The sequence below is a fragment of the Cavia porcellus genome, unplaced genomic scaffold, assembly GCF_034190915.1.
Source record: "Cavia porcellus strain 051 isolate PalLab524CR breed Dunkin Hartley unplaced genomic scaffold, mCavPor4.1 scaffold_31, whole genome shotgun sequence".
NCBI classification, from domain to species: domain Eukaryota; kingdom Metazoa; phylum Chordata; class Mammalia; order Rodentia; family Caviidae; genus Cavia; species Cavia porcellus.
The window spans coordinates 12,605,059-12,626,222 of NW_026947514.1; the positions used below are offsets into that span (position 1 = coordinate 12,605,059).

Below are 21,164 nucleotides of genomic sequence, written 5' to 3' on the forward strand. Positions count from 1 at the left end.
ATTGTCATTGTACAAAAGAAAAGAAAAGAAAGTGCTCTAAAGGTTATCACTGCATGTATGTTTAAGTGTATAAGATAGATAACCATATCACTGAGTTTTTTTGGATCACTGAACAGAACTGTTTGCAGTCTCAACTGTTTGAAAGTCCACTTTATATGCTTTAATTTTGTAACTTGAACAACTATTTCTAAGATGAGACTATGTAATCTATTAACTAGTGATTTCATACTGTTTATTTTTAAAATTTTGTATTAGTTGTACCCTTTTTCTGTTTTTTTCTTTTTCTCCTTAAATAAAAAAACAAAAAAAACCAAACTGATAGGTGAGCAAAGAGGAGAGAAAAGTGAAAAAATATGGACACATACAAAAATAAACAAGCCAAACAATTAAGAAAGCAAATGAGAAAGGAAGAGAGTCCTGCTCTTGGTCAGGAGCCTGTTCTCAGGGATGGTGGACTGGGGGTGAAGCCGCTCTCTGATGTGTCATTCTCGGGGTCCCACAGCTACGGTGCGGTCTCTGGGTTCCAGAGTAGTTTTCCCAACCTCCGCCCAGCCTGTGATCGCAGCAGCTCCAAGGGTCCTACTGTAATGGGACAGCCCTACCCTGATTCAGGTTTTTTCCTCCAGCCCTGATGCTCACACAGGCCAGCTGTCTGCAGGCTTATGGCTCCCACAGTGCACGGTGCTCAGAAAGGGGTGGGGGGAGTGAACAGAAACTGAGCCAGGACCACCCATCATCACTCCCAGCATCTCCCACTTCTGCCTTTGCCTTGGTCCTCTGCCTTGATCCTCTGAGTTGCTGTCAGGGTCAAGGTCACCTCAGTGCTGAGCGCTATGGAGATGCGAGGCTGAACCTGGGCTGTCTGGGTGGCAGGTGCTACTTTTAGCTCTGACCCATCCCTGGGTCTCCGTGGTTCAAGTCTCCCACGATGCCCGGTAAAATGGGACCCTCATGGAAATATCTGTTTCTGGTACTGGGTGCCTGCAGCAGTGTCTCTCCACTTCCTCTGTGTTGTTGTGGCTAAGCTATTCAGCTGTTTTCCACCTCCAGGGGTGTTTTACAAAATGACAGTGTCTAGACATGCACTTGAGCAGTGCCAAGGCACAGCGGTCCCCCCAGGTCTTTCTTCCTTCGTTTCTTTTTTTTAGGTGCTGGGAATCAAACTCAGGACCTCACACTTGCCACCCCCCCCCAGTTTTACTCTAGCTTTGTTTACTTCTCTCTTTAACCTGTTGGCTACACCGTACCTCCTTGTACAGCCGCACAACCCCTAAGTTAGGCAAATGCTTTAGATGCAGCAAATGTGCAGCTTCCTCTAGACCACCACGGTGCAGTTGCAGCTCCAATTTCTCAGGCTCAAATGCCTCTGCACATTCACCAAGGAGGCGCCCCACAGGGGCCTGACATCATCTGTGCCCCGGAAGCCCAGCCCACCAGCTTCTCCTCCAGGTGCAGGAGGTCCCGGACCCAGTCTGAGTGTGGATCAAGATCAGGGGCGAACCCTGCTCCATGAGGGCTGTGGAAACTGAGGCCTGGGGAAGGGACCGCTGCCTGCCTCGCTGCTCAGACCCCAGCATTGTTTTCCAAGTTGGCCGCCTCTCTTGCGTTTCCCTGGCTGTCTTTGTGGATGTTCATGGGTGAGGCACACGTGAGTTCATGTTCTTCCTCACCCTGGGCTACAGGACGCACCTGGAACTGTGTACAGGAAGAGCTCAAAGCTACACAGCAGACGCCGATGCCCCTGCTCAAAGCTGCAGGGGCTCCCTGTTACCCAGCAGGCAGAGCCCTCGGTGAAGAAGTCTGGCTTTCTTGAATCCCTCTTACACAATCCTCTGCTTCCCAAGGCTTCTGAGAGGCCCGAGCCTACTCAGAGAGTTGCACAAAACCCTGGAGCCTTGCCCAGAAAAAAAAAAAAAAAACATATAAAGGAACAGTTTTGAAAACTGTTTTGGGGGGCTCCCCCTTCTCTGACTCCCATCATCTCGCCTGCCTCCAGCCCTGCATCTCTCACCTGAAATCACCTGAAATCAGCTGCCTCACCTTCCAGCCCAGCTCCTGCTGCTCTGCGGAGCCTCCCACCCTATCCAGAGGGTTCCCTTCCACCTGCAGGCTTCTTTTCCTCCCTCCAGGCCACCCCATGCCTTACCACCTGTCTCACCGAGAGGCCGCAGTGCCCTCGCTGGGTTGTGGATCCTGAGAGGGGATGATAGGACACCCCCTGACCACTGCCCGATGGTTTTTCTCCTGGGGCAGGCCCTCAGTCCTTCCAAGAGTGCTGACTACCCCCATTTCACAGGTAAAGAAAGTGAAAGTGGTTTAGCAACTTACCTGTTGTCAAGCTGCAGAGGAAACGGTCACCTCAAGCAGGTCTTACCTACTACTTAGGATCAGTAGCTGGATGAAGGAGAATCTGTCCCCACCCAACATTCGGTTCAGCAGGGACTCCTCACCTCAAGGCCAGTTCTACTTTGAACTTTTTGACAAACAGCATGATTCATGCCCCTGGCTCATGGCTCGGAATATCAGGCCAACTCCATGATTCCACCTCACCGGCAAAAAGTTGCTTTGGTGCCAGCAGCCTGTGGGATGTATTACCTTGGCGACAGATGGCAGGGCCTGAGTCCAGCCCTGCTCCCTGGGGGCTCTGACGGTCCCACTGCCTTCCTCAGATAATGCCTGTGGGCCTCACAGGAGTTCAGGATGAAGAGTGCACAGGCCAAGGCCCAGCCACCCCAGTTAGAAACACCTAGGACGACAACAGAAACGGAATCTGTCACAGAACTGTGACTGTCCTGTGGCTCAGCTGCTTGCTTCAGGCAGCAGAACTCATCTGGAAGCACAGTCCCAGATCACAGGGGTTGGGGTGACCTGAGAACTTGTTATGATAGCAAACCTGCGGGCCTCTGGGCAGACCAGGAAGATTAAGAGACTGAGCAGGACAGAAGGGGTGCAAGTGGGATTTTAATGAGCCCCCAAGCTGAGTCTGTTGCAAAAAATATTTGAGAACTGTTGCCACCAACCAATCAGTTTACATGCTGTTAACTATCTTCCTCAGTTTCCCATGGCTGGGCCAAAATACCTGCCACCCGCAACTTAAAGAAGTTCCTTTGGGCTTAGTTTCAGTGGGTTCATTTTGGGGTTGTCTCCCTCCAAGGCAGAGGGATGTGAAGGAGGAAAGCTGTTTACAGAAGGCATCCAGGAAGGGCACAGGAAGGGAAGACCCAGGGACAAAGATGCACTCCCCTGGCCTTGTCCACCGGGTCCATCTCCTAGCAGCCTTTAGTTTAGTTACAAAGCTCCTCACAGTTTATCTTTTGATGACTACAGCACCCCCATGATCCAGTAGCCTTCCAAGCATGTGAGGTTTGGGGGTATTTTAAGTCTAAACCATAACAATGACTATGCGAGAAAAAGACTCAAGCACTAACCCTAAGGTCCCATCCCCAAACCCTCCCAGCGGCTGGCCCGAACCCAGAGTACAGGGAAGCCCATCCTCCCATCTGCTGTCCATGCTTAGGGTTCACACCCAAGCCTCACGCTTCCTTTCCTGTACAGTGAACCAGTCCCTGACACCTTATCCCCCCGGCCTGGGGGACCCACTCCTCATCTGCTCTCTGCCACTGCGTGCCCTCTCCATTCCCCTGGAGAAGGATGGGGCGGAGCCTGCTAAGCTCTGGGTGCTGGGGCAGCAGACCAGAGGAGTGACCGAGGGGGCCACACAGCAGCCACTGGGATGGGGGGACATGGATCTGCTCGCAGAGGACCATGGGAGCCCTGGGGAGGGCTGGACTGATTCAGCAGAGATGTCAGAAAGGGGGTCTTTTGCCTTGTAGGCTGGGTACAGCTCTGCAGGAGGAGTATATATAAATATTTTAGGGAACAGTCTTTTACCAGATATATCTTTTGCAGATATTTTTCTGCCAATCTATGGCTTAACTTCTTATGCACTTGACATTGTCTTTTACAAGGAGACGTTTTAGATTTATCAGTTGTTTTTTTCACAGACTGTGGTTTGGTATTATTGCTTCAAATGTTGCTTTCTCTTTCTGGTATTCACATTAATATAGGTTACACCTTTTGTGCTTGTCCAACAGTTCTTGGATATACTGTTCCATTTTTATTTTTTCAGCCTTTTTTTCCTCTTGATTTTTAGTTTTGGGAGTTTCTACTGTCACCTCTTCAAGCTCAGATATGCCCAGCTGTGTCCAGTCTATTAATGAGCCCAGCAAAGATGTTCTTCATTCCTAGTAGTATAGATCTTTAACATTTATTTTTGGTCTCTTTTTAGAATTTCCGTCATTCTGCTTACATTATCCATCTGTACTTGTATTGGTCACTTTCCCATCACTGGGACAAAATATTGGTACCTACAACTTAAAGGAGGAGAGATTTATTTGGCTTACAGTTTCAGTGGTTCAGTCCATGGTTAGCTGGTTTCAAACAAGAAACAGCATGGCAGAAGCATGCAACAAACCACAAATGCTGCTCAACCTGTAGCAGTCTAGAATCAGAGATGAGGGAGGAGCTGGGGAGAAGAACAGACCGTTCCATGCTGGCCTCTAACCAGGCCACTTCCTAACCACAGTAGAACTAATCCCCTGAGGAGTGTAGTCCCCACACAATCCAGTTACCTTTCAAACACATAAGACTTGGGGACATTTTAGATTGAAACCATAACACATATATTGTTTGCTTTTCTCATCAAATATTTCATCATATGTACCATAATTTAAAAAAAAAATTCTGCTTATAGCATGCATTCATGGTTCTGCTGCTTGTGAAGACCCTTCAAACTGTTTTAGTGAGTCTTGTAATTTTTTGTTGGAAGGTAGACGGGATGCACTTGGTAAAAAGAGCTGCAGTAAATAGGTCTTTAGTCTTCCAGTGAATCTGGCAGTCACTTTTGAGACTGTAATAAAAATACCTGAGGCAGGCTACTTTATAAAGAAAGATTTATTTTGGCTCACAGTTTTGGAGGCTGAGAGATGGCTCTGTGAGCCCCTCCTCACTATACAGAGCTGCATCGCATCAGGAGGGAGCTTGTGTATATCTCTATATTTCTGTCATCGCTTTCTGCTTCCTTAAAAAGCCACCAGGACTCAGTCATGGGGCCTCTACCTAATGACACAGTCTAATCACTCACGGGCCCCACCTCTAAACACCATAACTGAATTACGTTTCTATTTTCTTAACATCTGTAACATGGAATGGTAAGACTTCCGGGATTCATTTCTGCATGAGTTGGGGAGACAACCGTACTCACACCGTAGCCGTGATCCTGTGCCCTGCACTGTGAGCTTTACCCAGTGTTTCTGTTTTGCTCTCACACCCTCAGGTGGACAGAGAGACCACAGAGACAGGAGCTGGCCATTTCCTTTCTCCCAGGTAGGTTTGTCCTGATAAAACCCCCCCAGTTTGTGGTAAAATAGCTTCTGTGGCAGGCAGATCTTAAGAAGAACAGAGTGTCCTTGTGTATTTCAAAATAGTCCCTCTTCTCTCCCTCCATGAGAATCAAGAGGGGCTCGTCCTCTCCTACCCACTGAGAGAACCTGGTTGCTCTCCCAGGAGTAAAACTCGCCAGAGCATGGGAGACCCCACCCTGCACGCCCTGGAGATTTTAGCTCCAAGGTTCATCCGCACAGATCCTCCAGCACCTCCTCCAGTATGGCTCAGGTCTTCCTGGCCTGGCCGAGGTTTCCCAGGATGCTTTTGTCCTCCTCTAGGCTGATTTTGATCTTGAGGTAGGAGAAAGCCTTTCTTGGGTGTCTCGATTTTCCTGAAACTTGTGGCGAGGGCAAGGGAAGGAGGGTGGGCCTTGAAGGACCTGGACACAGGAGAGGGTGGGCCTCTTGGGAAGGGTGGCAGTAGAGAAGGAGAGAGTCATCTCTGCTATAACTCCAGTATCCATTTATTATGTGCCTCGCACACAATAAATGTTTTTTGAATGACTGAATGAGTGAGTGGTCAGAGGTTGAGAACCAGGTGTGTTTTGTGCCCTGGTGCCCTCTAGATCCTATCTTCATACGAGAAGAAATTCTGACCTGGTCAGACTCCAGTTCTGGGCAGCAGGGCTCCAATGGACAGCCATCCAGGTACTCACAGCAGTGACAGCACAGGCAGCCTCCACATCACAGGCAATGACATCCCCATTTCCTATGTGTTTCTTCACGGCCTCCTTCACTTTGCCCATCCTAAGCTCGTTGCCTCCATCACCAATTCCTGCAGGGAAGGGAAACTGAGTCAGAACACAAGCTTGGGGGTGGTTGTGGGGCAGGGTGGGTGCACCATAAGTGTCTTGTGCTCTCTAGGCAGCTTAGCGGTTAGCTCTGAATACACTTTCTGAGAACCAGGAGGTGTGGCTTCCCCTCCAGCACTTCTAGAAATTTCTCCAACTCTCAGTGAGACCAAGCTTGGGACTCACCATGTGTGGGCAGGTCCCCTCTTGGTTACCTTTCCCTGTCACAGGAGATTTTTCCCCCTTCAGGAGACGAGGGCATGGTGACATGCAGGGTCCCCCCTGGCGTGGCTGGCGCTCACTAGGCTTTGCTAGCGTTGTCACGAGATTGAGGCAGGAGATTAGAGGGCGACCAACTGGGTAAGCAAGGGAGTTTCCATAACCTGCCAGTTCTGGAAATCCAAGCCCTGAACCTGGGACTAACCAGAGAATGCTGTGTTCCCTTCTTTGGGAGTTAAATCAAGCAGGCTTCTGATAGCACGGCCTGGCTCTGACGTCAGACAGGGATATAAAGATGGCCATGAACCTGGCTGCCACTGTGTTCCCTTTCACGGTGCCCTGCCCTGCACTCCGTAGATTTTACTTCTTTTTCTACCTTTAAAAAACATAAAACCTCACTACTGTTTGCACGTGTCCTGTTCAATTCTTTGTTCAGAACAACAAGAACTTGGCAAGAGCCTAGAAGGAACTCATAGTACCCCAGAATCTTGGCAATAGATAGGGTGCTCTGAGGAGGCTCCCTGAAAAGGAGACGGGACCTCAATTCACCCTGCCCATGGGCGGGTTGTAGATTCACTGATTTATGTCACGAAAAAGAATTGCAGGGTGCGGCAGTGAGGGGGTGGATAGATGTATTAAGCAGAATTAAAGAAGTGCGCATGGAGAGAAAATCGAGTGGGAACCTCAAAAGGGAGGAGCATCGTGGCCTGGGGTGGGGCTTTTTATTTATGTGATCTTGGGGGTGTCCGCCTTGGGGGTGTCTGCCTGTCCTAGGAGTGTGTTCCTGTGTCACACACTTTTGTGGGCTGGGTTAGAACACAATGAATGAGTTTTCTGGAAGGGAAAAAAAAGCTTTGTAACTGGGTAACTTCAGCTGTGCACAGAAACTGCAGTTTTCTTGAAAATACAATCTGAAGGTTTGCTTTTCCTTCTTTTTTTCTGTCTTCTTCATTGTACTGCAGTGTGTCCTGGACAATATTCCTCTGGTAGAATGGGCTGGGGATGTAGCTCAGTGGCACAGTGCCTGCCTGGCAAGTGCAAGGTCTTGAGTTCGATCCCCAGTACAAAAATCAACAACAACAAAAAGCCATTTCACTGGTAGAGGTAAACTGTGACCCACCAGATGGGCTTCTGCTCAGAGAATGTGAAATGTGTATTTGTAGCTCTTTTTCTTCTACTTGGTGGTGGGCGGAGCTGGCTAATAACTGAGATCCCTAATCAGGAATATGCTCTCAGGGGTGGCTGGTTAGCATTTGAAAGAGACCACAGCCCAGAGGCTCCTCTGATCAGCAGCACCAGAGGATCTGTTAATTAGAATAATAAATGAGTGCAAGAGTACAGAAATATTAAAAACCATTTCATTCACTGGTGAAATGGATGATGTTCCAGAGAGGAGGTTAGGCTAAAAATAATTCTTAACTATTTCCACCTTTGCAGGATCAAGATTTTAAAAAGCCAGTCTGGGCAAATTAGCAAGTCCCTGTCTCTAAATAAAAGGGCTAGGGGTGTAGCTCAGAAGCAGGGTGCTCAGCTAGCATGTGTGAAGTTCTAGGCTCAAGCCCAGTGCCCTTTGAGGTGCTCTAGACCTCGAAGCTGCTTTCTAGCCATGGCTGGAGCACCTAGCACCATGTGTATGCTCAGAGTCCTGATCCCAGCTACTTGCAAAGCTGAGGCAGGACTGTTTGAGCTCAGGAGTTTGGGAACAGCCTAGGCAAAGTAGTGAGAGCTGTGTCAATAGCTTTTATTTTTTTTTTTATCGGTACCAGGGATCGAACTCACGACTGCCTGCTTGCAAGGCAGGTGCTTATGCCTCTGAGCTAAATCCCCAGCCCCCTGTGTGTGTGTGTGTGTGTGTGTGTGTGTGTGTGTGTGTGTGTGTCAATAACTTTTGATGCAAAGGATGTGTCCCAGTGTCTCAAGGACAGAAGACTGAATCTCTTGATCCTACAGAACGGGTGTAGCTCTGTGTTTTAGTAACTTGTCTGCTGAGACGCAATCTGACAGCCACAATTTAAAGGAAGAGAGGCTTGATTTCAGCTTGTGTTTTTGGAGGTCTTAGTTTATGCCTGGTCAGCTGGCGTCAAGGCAGAAATGGCATGGTAGACAGGCCTGGTAGAGTACAGCTGCTCATGTCAAGGCAGCTAGAGAGCAAACAGAGAAAGGAGGAGCAGGGGACAAAAAAAAAAAAACCTTTCCAAGTCACACCCCTGTGATCAGGCCCTACCTTCTAACAGCATAACAGCATATCCTGTGTTCCTGTGATTCAGTCACCTTCCAAAAAAAAAAAAAAAAGAAAGAAAGAAAAAAGAAAACTCTACTCCTGAGCATATGGTAGCTTTGAGAGTCATTCTCAATTGACCTCAGTCATATGATGTGACCTTATTATGATGTGCTGTTTATGAGTTTGCTTTTCTGTGGGACAGTGAAGTGGGAAACAATAGCTGACCCCCCTTAAATATCAGAAACCAGACAGCCAAAAGAATGGGACAATTGTGAAGGACCGAACACCTTCCTGTCACATCCTGATGATTTGTCTTAGAAAGGTTTTCCAAATTGATGCCAGCCCATTGAATCACAGAAAATATCACTACCTAGAAGTGTTCCTGGGACTACCAAGGGGTAGTCTGAAACCATGACCAGCCAGCTCCACCTGGCTTCTTAGCATCTCGGGGTGCCAGAGTAAAGACAGAGTCAATTCAAAGGGGGTTGGGGACAAGGGGCTCCTCCACAGCTCCTTCTCACCCTGATTGCTGATGGCCCTTCTGGGCCCTGAGATTCTTCACCCTGGGACTCCTCCCTAAAGGCCTTGGGTCCTCTTCCTGCCTGCCAGCCCAAAGTGACAGGAAGCTGGGCGTCAGCCAAGCCAGCCACACTGGGAGTGCCACACCCACCGACTGTTCCGGGAAAGGCCCAGCGCTTTGCAGAAACTTTCTAATCACTGTCTCCTCCAAACCTCAAAAGCCAAAGGGGCCTAATGTGTCTGGGAAACACTCCGAAGTGTTTGGATGGAGAGGAAAGGCACAGAGGACAGACAGGCCTTAATTACCCCAGGGTCAGAGATTGCCCCAAAGGAGGAAATTTCTTTTAGTGATTCCTGGAGTCTGGATTCTGCTCCTCATTCTACCAGCAAGCATAATCGGCTAGGCAATCTCAAAACATCTCTTGGCTCCCAGTTTTGGGTAGTTACTGCTCTTCTACCTGTCCTCCCACTCCTGCAGTTTTTCTTCTTTTTATGATACAGAGGTTGGACCTAGGACCTTTGCACCAAGTGACATCCTGTGAAGGATCACCTGGATGACTCTCTGTACAAAGAGCAGTTATCTCCACTCTGCTAAACCTGTCCCTAACTCTATGTACTGACATGTGTAAAGCTGGCTAAGCCATTGCCTTTCCCTTCAGTTGGCTCCAGCAATGTAAATAGGGCCAGCTGAGGTGCTGATGCACAATCTTTGAAGCCAGGCAACAGTCACTGTTTCCCTGACCCGTGACTCCCCAAAACATGGTTGAGCCTGCAGGATGAAGAGCCACAGTTCCAGGGCTGTCAGCTGGGTTTGAGCCTGGAGATAAATAAAATCTGGGCTGGGTCCTGGGTAGGGCCTTTGTTCTGGTGAACCACTATCTAGGCTGGACTTAGGACCCCCTTGACCCCCCCCTAACTATAAATATGTGTTAGTATCTTTATTCTCATTGTGGATCGCACTGGAAGTGGTAGATTGGAATTAACTCATTAGAATTCCAGTAACTGTTTCATGGGATTACAAACATAGACTTTATAAACTGTGACTAGGACCCGGAAAGACTCTTTATAACATCCCTGCCCTTTTTGTTTTTTAATTTTGAGAGAGGATCCTGCTAAATTGTCTGGGCTAGCCTCACACTTGCAATTCTCCTGCCTCAGCCTCCGGAGTAGTTAAGAACGTAGGTCCATGCCACTATACCCAGCTGCTCACAGGGTTTTTAAAAGGTGTGACTAACACAACAGATAGAAAACCTCTCTAATAAATTAAAGTTTTGCATGAACACTATCACATTATTATATTGATAACAATAATCCTGCAGAAATCATATGTTTGATATTTAAAAATGAGACTGTTTCATAAAATAATACGTAACACATTTCATCCTGTATAACCAAAATAATATGCTGTCTCTCAATTTTATTATTGTTATTGTTTCATTATTAGTCTTACTACTTCAGATTCTAGCAACTAGAATATGCTCTGTACGTGTCACTTTCCCTCTTGCTGTGGGAATGTCACATTTCTAAATGGCTGTGTCATTAGCGTCTAGACAGACTAATAAACAAAGAACAGCTTCGGCGTGGAAGATGATGGTCCCCGTGTCACTCTCTCCTGCCCTCTCTCCACACTTAATAGGAAGACATTTAGTGCTGACACGTTTGCCCACGGTTCTCCGAGACGCCCACTTACCCATCAATGAGATTCCAGGAATCTTCTGTGCTGGAGGAACGGATCGTCAGTGGGGTCCACTAAGTGCTTCAATGTCATCTTCCTGGTGTTGTGGTAATTGCCGTTGGCAGCCCATCCAGCATGCTCAATGGCCAGCAGGTGGGCAAATCCGCCAGGAAGTGAGGGCAGAAGGTCCTCCAGCTCTGCCTCAGACATGGTTACTGTATCATCTTAAGTCCAGCGTTGGGTCTCAGGCAACATCTTGGCAAGGGTCAGAGGCTGCAGAGAGCAGCAGGCCAATGGTCAGGGTGACTGGGCTCGGGAAGGGACAGGGGCATTGCTGGTGCCCCCTCCAGGTGCCCCTCATCCTCCCCAGACATGGGGAGGCCTGGCTGCTGTTGGCCCGCTGCTGCCTTCTCCCAGGATTTTGTTCGCCTTACAGACATGAGAGAGAAGGATTTGAAACAGAGGGTTTGTGAACTGGACACAGACTGAATTTCTTTAGGGAGAAAGAGAGAGAAATAAGGGACACGGTAGGGTAGTGGTCAGAATGTGACTGTGACATTCTGTAGTCCTGGCCCCACCCACTCTGTGTCCTCCTGCCATTAGTCTTGGGAGCTACCTAACTGATAGAACTGTGGGGCAGGCAGCGGCTGAAAAGATAAGAAATATGAAATATAAATGACCTTTATTTTAAGAATGCGGGGAGAGACCCCCGATTCCCCGGGGTGCGCGTACCCCCCCCCCCCCCCCCCCCCCGTCGGCAATCTCTCCTTGGAACACGTGGAGTGGGGGCATATCTGTAGCTTAGGTTGGGGGTGGTGCCTGAGGGGTATTAGGGATGCACAGGTAGCCCATTGGTACTCTTTTGGTGCCAGAGGTAAATTCCTAGGGGTGGGGGGGATGGAGCTCCTTGGTTCCGCCTGAGACTTTACTGGCTACAGTGTCCTGTCTGGGCCAAAACTCTTTCACTAACCTCTCCAGCCCTCCTTTCCTGCATTTGCAGGGTCTCATTGCAACGGCATTGTTCTCATTCAGCATTGGGAGGGTTCAGTGAGGAAACACACAAGTGATGCCTGTCGTGGGGCCACCACTTACTTAGGCTTCAGTAAGTGTCAGCTGCGGTTCATGTTGGTGTTATTATTAGCAGGGATGTTGATCATCTCATTTAAGAGCATGTGACCTATGCTTCTGCTTGTCTCTAAATCCCTTAAGGGTGGAGTTCTTCAGAATCTTATCCCTGCTGTTGGAAATTGTATGCGCCTCAAAAATTTTAAATTAGAATTACTCTATGATCCAGCAATTTCATTTCTGGGTATATATCCGAAAGAATTGAAATCAAGGACTGGAAGATATATTGCTACCTTCATGTTCCTAGCAGCATTATTGACAATAGGCAAGCCCATGGATTCAATGATGCACGAATAGGATAAATATACTTTGGAATGTTATACAGTCTTGAAAAGACAGGGAATTCTGATACATGCTTCAACATGGATGAATCCCAGAAACATTATACAAAGAGATATAGCTTGTCATCAGAAGATAATACTGACTGACTCTACTTATAGGAGGTACCTAGAGGAATCAAAATCATAGAGCCAGGAAGTAGAGTGCTAGTTGATTGGGGCTGGGAAGAGTGGGGATTGGGCCATTGGTGTCTAACGTGGACAGAGTTTTAGTTTGAGAAGATGCAAAAAGTTCTGGAGCGGGTAGTGGTGACTGCGGGATTATACAGTTATTTATTTATTTTCATCTTTTTTGAGACAGGGTTTCACTACGCAGCTCAGGCCAGCCTTGAACTCACTTTTGTAGACCAGGCTGTCCTTGAACTCATTTTCATAGGCCAGGCTGGCCTTGAACTCACGACGATCCTCCTGCCTCAACCTCCCAAGGGCTGAGATTGCAGGCATGTGCCACCATGCCTGCCTATAAATGTATTTGATATCACTGAACTGTACACTTAAAAGTGGTTGAACCTGGGGCTAGAATATAGCTCTGTTGCAGAGTCCTGTGTGCTTAGACCACGTGTCCTTTGACCACGTCCTTGTGCAGAATACTGTACTGTGCTCACCACATGCAAGTTCTTTTTTTTTTTTTTTTTTTTTATTGGTACCGGGGATTGAACTCATGACTGCCTGCTTGCAAGGCAGGTGCTTATGCCGCTGAGCTAAACCCCCAGCCCCAACATGCAAGTTCTCATGTATCAACCAATGCATTTAATGATCTAACTGCAAAGCCCTGGGTTCAGTCTCCAGTACCCGAAGAAAAAAAGGTTAACATGGCAATACATTTTAGATTATGTGTATTTCATGTCAATTAAAAAAAAATCTTAGCTGCAAATGTGTGGCCTGGTACTTTTTAAAAACCAAAAGCTCCACACCTGCCCTTGTCCTGTGGTTGGGCTGAAATGAAACCACCTATGCCACCTATGCCCTGAGGTGGAACCACCAGGCAGGTCTTAGAATACAATCCCGGGCCTCCCTGCCAGGCATAGCCAAGCAGCTGAGAACAGAATGAGCAGGAGGAAGAGGGTGTGGACCCCAGATGTCCCCTCAGCCAACCCCAGCAGTGTTGGAAAGGCCATTACAACAGGAGTTGCCAAGGTCAGCACCGATGCTTGTCTGGGGCGGGGAGCTCTTTCTGCACGTGACCCAGGAGAAGGCAGCTGCAGGTGTGGGGGGCAGTGGTGCTGGGGTCTCAGCCCCCAAGGATCCACTTAGTTTGGTGGACAGTGTGCAAACGTGGGGAGCGCTGGCCTACCTGCTCCCCTCTACTCAGCACACAGAGTGACCTCTACAGCACCTGCCATCAGGGTCCCACCAGGAGGACTTCTGACTTTCTCCCGGGAGCCACGGTTCACACGGAATACAGAAGAGCCCTCATTCAACGACCTACCTCCTAATGGCTTTCAGACTGACACCCTGTCGCCAAGATGTAAGACCCATCTTTTTTTTGTGTGTGTGCATTTGCGTACATCTTGGTCACGAACCTCAATGTCTTTATTTGGGGGGTACGGCTATACCTTCTGGTTTTTTTGGCACAGTAGACCTTGTTTGCTGATATACTGTAAGTACCGCACTTGTTTTATCATTGGTTGTCATATATTTCAGTACTCTGTGTCAGAGTTATGCAAACGGAAGCAGAGCCACCCGGTGGGGGTTTCCTTTGACCACGTCCTTGTGCAGAATACTGTACTGTGCTCACCACATGCAAATTCTCATGTATCAACCAATGCATTTAATGATCTAACTGCCGGAACAGACCTCAGTCGTGAAGCGAGGAGCGTCTGCAGAAACCCTCCTCGGGTGCACCTGTAGCAGCTGTAAGCAACACAGCAGACCCTCGACCACTCTCTCTGTGGTGACTCTGGATCCATGCTTCTGCTGGGAGCTGGATACAGCTATGCCCTCCAGGACTATTAATGCAGCGTTTTAAAACTCTAAGTGGATATTTTGATAGGCTCTGCTAGCCTGGGGCTTAGCAACACCCTCCCAACTTGGTACCAACCCAGAAAAACAACTTACCTCTCCAAGAGTAACTTCTACATTCTCCTTCTCATTCCAGAAATGAACATCCCACTCCCTATTTGTGCATGTGCTGAGCTCTTTCCAATCCCAAGACTCCACAACCATCAGCCAGAGAGACTCCGGCTCTAGCCCCCAGTAAACCTTTCTGTCTCCTGTTTTACCCAGGCAGATGCTCCTTCAGATCAGCAGTTAATATGTCTTTCTGCCCACCTCCCAAACTCCTCCCCAGCCAAAACTGATCAAAGTAATCCCACTTCTTTGTTCTCATTTGAGAGCCTCTGTAGCCCCAGCCCCGGAGGAGGCTCTCCCATGCCCGCATTAAAGGCCTCCTGCTTTGGCTCCTTCTGATCTCATTTTCTCTGCGCTGCTTCAAATTGACTGTCCAAAAATACTCAATCACATTTGTTAGCAGGTTATGAAATAAATATGTCAGTCCGATCAGTACCTTTCAAAAGGTGGAATAGAACAGACCAGCGCAGAATGCATCACGGTACATTGCACATAGAAGCACGGTGAGCCTTGCAATATTGCAAGAGCAAAATTGCTTTTTGAGACGTCTATTTCAGTTGTGTCTGTGTGTGCTCTCTATCCTGATTTGCAACATAAAATGTATTTCCATGGATTACTGGGAAAAATGTATGCAAAACACAGTGTTACAAATGATAAGATCCAAATGCATCTCTATATACAATAAACACCTATTTTTCAAAAGGCTTGACTATACTCACAGTAAGAAACACACACACAGTTCATAAGAGTACTTATGGCTACTTCACAGGTATAAAACATGATTTCCATTTCATTTTCCAAAGGTTCTGAGTGCCCTAATGGAAATGATTTTACTTCTGTCTTAATGATCTTGACATAAAGTTGGAAAGACTGCTGGCCTTTTTTCTTATTAAAAGTAATTGCCATATCTCCTCCCCGTGTCGGGAAGACCTGGCATCTCTCCTCCCAATAGCAAGCATGGGCTTGCTATTTTTGATGTGCTCTGTGAAGCCCCCTGTGTACCGCGAGGCCTGCCCCCTGCCTTGTGTACCAGAGCGGCCCAGCAGAACCTGTTTCCTGGCCTCAAGGCTTAGTTCTCTCGAGGTCTGGGGTTTGCAGAAATTGTGGTGGTAAAGTCAAGAGCACGTGGGCTTTCCCACCGTGCCATTAATGTGGGATGAGACACATGCACCTGGGTGACTTGGTGTCCCCATCTTTGCATAGAAAGGCCTGAGCATCTTCCACTGACCTTCCTTGGTAAGTCAATAGTGGGATCTGGGTCTTCAGAACACCTAGAAAAGGCAATGGGCGGACACCTTAGGTCTGGCATTATGTTTTGGAAATTCACATTTGCTTTTCAAAAACTTCTCTGGACTTCTCTGTGAGAGTTACTGAATGGCAGCTCCAAGCTGGGTGCTTTGTGGAACACAGTGAGGCTGTGATGCAGAGAACAAAATTCCCTTTTGGTCCAGAGGAAACTCTAGGGCCAGGATGGGCTGGAGGGTGGAAGTGGGCCAGTAAGGATGGGTGGGCAAATTCGCTGTGCTGAAGATGCCCAGAGCGCCAGCCGAAGCCAAGGCCTGTTCTGCCCCTGCCCGGTGCTGTGGGGAGCGCTGGGTTCACACTCGTGTGCCCACAGTGAATGTGCACCAGGCTTCTCCTGAGGGCCTCACACGCACACTCTCATCTCCCCAACATTTCTGTTCAGTGAAACTCACTACTGTTCCCATTTTACAAAGAGGAAAAACTGAGGTTGAAAGACGCTAAATAACATGGGCAAAGTTGTGTTTATCTCAGGATTGGGACTCCAGTTTTCATGACTAAATCCCTGCCCCGCTGCATGAGAGTGATTTCCAAAGTGAGTCTGACTCTTTCAAATGGCACCTTTCCCTTCCTTTCTTTTTATTAGTACGTGTGTGCAGTACACAGCGTTTACATCTCTTGTGTGGACTTGGTACACGCACATCCTAACTCCTTTTTTCCTGCCCTTTCCCTTCCCCATTGCCACCTTTTGATCCCTTCCCATTTGAGAAAATCTATCACCCTCCTTCTGACGGTTTATCTCTTATCTCGCTCTGTATTTATAATTTGGGTTTCTCATGTAAGAGACACCATGCAATATTTTAAGCTCATGTGTCTCACTTATTTCACTAAAAATTATGGTCTCGGGGTCCATTCATTTTCTTTCTTTTTTCTTTTATTATTTAAAGAAAGACAAAACAAAATAAAAACAGGCAGAAATAGTACATACTTTCAAAGAAAAGAAACAGTAATAAATCACTAGTTGATGTGTACATATCGTCCCCCCACAAATAGTTGTTCAAGATACAAAAGTGGAACATATAAATGGGAATTCAACCAGGGAGACTGCAAACAGTTCTGTTCAACTATCCAACAAAAACTAAGTAATATGGCTATCAATCCTATACATTTAGACATGAATGCATTTATCCATATCTTCATTTATGTTGAGACCTAACAAAACTTACTAGATTAAAATCCTTCTGAACAAAGATTAATAATATTGCTGGATTTCACATCATAACACTCCGGAATCAGCACTGGGTACTGCAGTGCCCCTTTCTTTCCTTCAAACTATTTGTTCATTTCATCATGTGTCATAAGATCAGGTCTTATAAACTGTTTATAGGTTTTATGCAAGCATGAGTCTTAACATGTATTTCTATCCTTTCTATAGTAGAGGGAGAAACAGAACAAAGCAGGACAGAACTAAACATATTCCTATAGACACATAAACTAAAAAGACATATAAAACTGCTGTATAAGGAGTTGACTCAAGTTTATCTTTCTTTATGCAGAGTAGGACTCCATGGTGTGTAAGTACCACATTTTAAAAAATCCATTTATCTGTTGATGAACAATTTAGCTGTGATGAACTGTGGTGCTATAAACATGGGTGTGTGTCACTGTCTTATGATGGCTTTCACTCTAGGAAGATACTGAGAAAGAGAATAATTGGGTCAAATAGATTTCTACTTTTAATTTTTGAGGCAGCTTCATACCGATCTATATAGTGGCAGTACTAGTGTACATTCCCACAATAATGTAGAAGGATTCTTTTTTGTCCAGCAGTCTCACCAGCATTTGTTATTATTTGATTTCTTGGTGATGGTCACTCTTTCTGGAGCAAGAGGCAATCTCAATGTTGTTTTGATTTGCAGTTTGCTAACAGCCAGCTATGCTGAACATTTCTTCATATATTTATTGGCCTACAATGGCGCCACTTCTAATGATAAACATAAGATATAGTATTGTAGAATATATGAAAACATACAAAAATTCCCCAAATAAAACAAAATTAACTTGGCTTTCATCAATGAATCCATCTCCCAGGTACATGAGGTAGACTCCGGGCTCCTTCATCCACTGGCTTGGGACTAAGTCCTCATGCAGAGCTGAAGACTGCAGGGTGCGAAGGACCCAACTCCTGGGGTCCCACTGGTTCTTCAGGGGCTCCATCTGCCTGCGGCCCTGGAGAGGTGCTAGTGAGTAGCCTTGGAAGTGGCTCGCCACCTCCAGAATCTCCATTATCATTGGCCCTTCACACTCCTAGGAAGTCAAGCAAATAAACACATCTGTGCTGTTCCAGTCTATGTCAAAGCCGCGAGCTCAAGTTACAAATGAAGCTTCAGCGCAGCGGTCCCCCCTCTGCCCACTGTCTCCACCAAGTTGCTACCCCTGAGCTCTTAAGTGTCACTGCCACTCCAAGGGACGTATGGGGCGCAGTGAGGCAAAGAATCTGCCAGATATTTGAAAGTACCCCTTTCTCACTGTGGCTTCTCCCCTCTTCCTACCGGCGCCCCCACATCTTATGGGGGAAGGCAAGGAGACAGTGGGCGGGGTCAGGACAGGCTGAAAGCCCCGCCCTTCCCATGGTGGGGGGTGGGGCAGTCTGGGAATCCAGAAGGAGGCGGCTGAACTTGCAGCCAACCACCCCGGTGGGGATCTCCTGCCACTTCTAGGCCACTTGACCTTGTGCAGACCATAAACTCCCCGACACTTGCAAGCTACCTGACAGGGAGGCGGGTGCAAAAAGGGGCTAAGTAAAGGCTACTGTTTCTCATTTCCTTGAAGCTGGTCAAAGACACAGGACACCAGTCAGAAGGGGTATCACAGAGCCACACGGGATGGGGAACGTGACGCATTCGGAGGGGGGCACACGCATGACAAAGGACACGAGACTCTTAAACAGGAGGCTCCAAGGAGACCTGCTTCTGCACTTCACTTGGGAGAAAGACATTGGTCGGTTTACGCTCAAGACAGTGAGGAAATGACCTTTCCTTTCCTTTTCAAAAACATCGAGGCCTCATTTATCAAACGGACTGCACTAATCTTCATTAAAGGCCAAATTGCTTTCATTTTCCTCATCTGAATGTAGTGAGTTCTGCAAAAATCCAATAGAGCTTCTCTCGCACCCAAGGGAGCATGTGGGTGAGACCTAGCTCTCTGCGGCACAGTCCCTGGAGCTCGGCTCTCGGTCCAGCCTGGAGGGCACGGTGACTTCTGGAAAGAAGGCTTCTAAAAATAGCTACCAGAGCAGTTGTCTGATGGGGACGGCGTCAGCCTCTGAGCACTTTTGACACTGCAGGCTGTCCTTTCCTCCTTGAAGGCTTTCTCTGCCATGACCACACGGTCCCTCAGTTTCCCTCTCCCTGCATTCCTAGGCTGCTCCTGCGTGCTCCTGGTCCTCTTGACTCGCGATTGCACCTTGAATGTTTGCTCCATCCCCACAGCCATCTCCCCAGCGTCTTCACGGAAGAGACACCCCCCCCCCCAGCCCACCAGCAGCCCTCGGATGCGACCTTCCCGCCAGGGGGCGCTCCTGCGAGCATCCCCTACTTCCGGCTGCCTTTCCAGACCTGAACTTAAGGCTTGCAAGCCTACCCTCTTTGTAAAAATTCTTACTTATGAAAAAGTACAACATAACACTGACCGTTTTAACTCTTTTAAATGCACAGCTCAGTGGTGTGAAGTACATTCACACTGTTGTACAACCAGCCCCACCTTGCTTTTGCTACTGGGAACAGTGCTGCTGGGAGCATCAGTGGATAAATATCTCTTGAGCACCTGCTTTAACTCCTTTGGGACGTGAATGCCAACAAATAGAATGTCTGGAGCAAGAGGGAACTTCATTTTTTTGTTTTTTCTAATCGGTATCAGGGATCGAACTCACGACCACCTGCTTACAAGGCAGGTGTTTATGCCGCTGAGCTAAATCCCCAGCCCCGGGAACTTCATTTTTGATTCTCCAAGCAGCTGCTATATTGTGTTCTATGCATCTGCACCATTGTAAAGTCCCACCAGTGCTGTCTGAACGTCAGCCCCAGACCCTGGCTTTACACCTCCAGCCGGCTCCACGCTGGACTTCCGTGCTAAGTTCACAGGGACTCTGTCCTCTCGGTTATTCAAGCCAAAAGCTTAGTACAGTCCTTAACTCTTTTCTCTTACACTCATATCCAGTCTACAGGAAGTTATGCTGGCCCCATCTGCAAAACATACACAGAATTTAGTTACGTCTTCTCAGCTCCGCGCGCCCCTGTGCCATTCCTCTGTCCTGAGCACCCCAAAAGCAGAGCTGAGCCTGGGGTGCAGGTGGTTTCTTAGAAGATGGTGCCAGGAAGCTGCTGGCAGGGAACAGGAAAAGCAAGATAGAAAGGCAGGAAAGCAGAGAGAAAGAAATTGTGTTTTGAAGGTCATTGCTGCAGGGACTGAGGCTCAGTTCCACCCAGGCCTGTGTCACCAAAGGATGAGAGTCCGTCCAGGCTCGTAACTCCTGTCACCAGTAGGCTGAGTGCCCTGAGAGGATCAGCCCACAGTTCTGGGTGGAGTGGTTGTGCCCAGCTTTGGGGAGGCCACTTACCATCAACTTTGAGTCTGGGCTCGCCTGTCGCCTTCTGAAGTCTTCCCTCATTCTCCTGTCTACGGCAGCAGCCCCCTGCCCAGCCCCTCTGTCCCCATTCCCCCTCCCCCATCTCTCTCCTAATATTGTCGCTTCCTGACCCACGGCACACTTTTGAAGTTTATTACCTGTCGCACCATACAACAAGTGCTCTGTGAGGGCAGGATGGTTGGTTTTACTCAAAGATGGATCTCAAGAGCCTAAAACCATGCCTGGCACACAGCAGGCACTCAGCCCACATCTGTGGCATGAGAGGGGGTCACACACAGACACAGCACTCTTAAAAGTTCCAGTTGGGTACTTCAGGGTTAGCTATCCTGGAGTCAAGGCCCTTTAGAAATGCCAGAGGGACAAAATACTTCTTTAAAGAATGCACTTTGAGGGACCCGGACAGACAGGTGGTGGGAAGCAGCTAGATTCACCAGGCTCCAGCTTATGCCTGAGCGGCCCTTCCTCAGGATGGAGGAGAGGAGAGGAGTAGCCCAAGGCAATCGCATCCTCTGACAGCACCATGGGGACCCCAAGTCTCCTGCGCCTGCAGCCCAGATGGCCCCAGGTGTGCCAACACATCCCTGCCCATCTGGACTTGAAGAGACCCCTCTATACTACCCGTCCTCATCTCCAGTGGCCTGGGGTCACTCCTCATCCCACGGGGAGGGCAGCTGGTGTTTTTCAGCTTGGGGGACCCAAGGTCAAGTTCCAGTGTACCAGTCTTGCCTGGGTAAATCACCTGGCCCTCTTGGAGCCTCAGTCTTCTTCTCTATAAAATAGGAACAGTGCTGCTTACAACAAAGAGTTTTTCTGAGCTCTTAAGAAAACATATTTTGTCAAGGGCACAGCCCAGGGCCTGGGTGACAGAGCCA

The 21,164-nt window shown here is 48.0% G+C and overlaps 1 protein-coding gene across 1 annotated transcript in view; it reads right to left on the minus strand.

Annotated features, from left to right (window-relative positions):
* Positions 1-21,164, minus strand: part of Dglucy (D-glutamate cyclase) — a 53,891-nt gene that overhangs the window by 22,006 nt on the left and 10,721 nt on the right. The window contains 6 exon segments of the mRNA XM_013155188.3: positions 2,596-2,633; positions 2,636-2,770; positions 6,115-6,219; positions 10,885-10,917; positions 10,920-11,033; positions 15,575-15,673. Coding sequence (XP_013010642.3) covers positions 2,596-2,633; positions 2,636-2,770; positions 6,115-6,219; positions 10,885-10,917; positions 10,920-11,033; positions 15,575-15,673 — 524 coding nt within the window.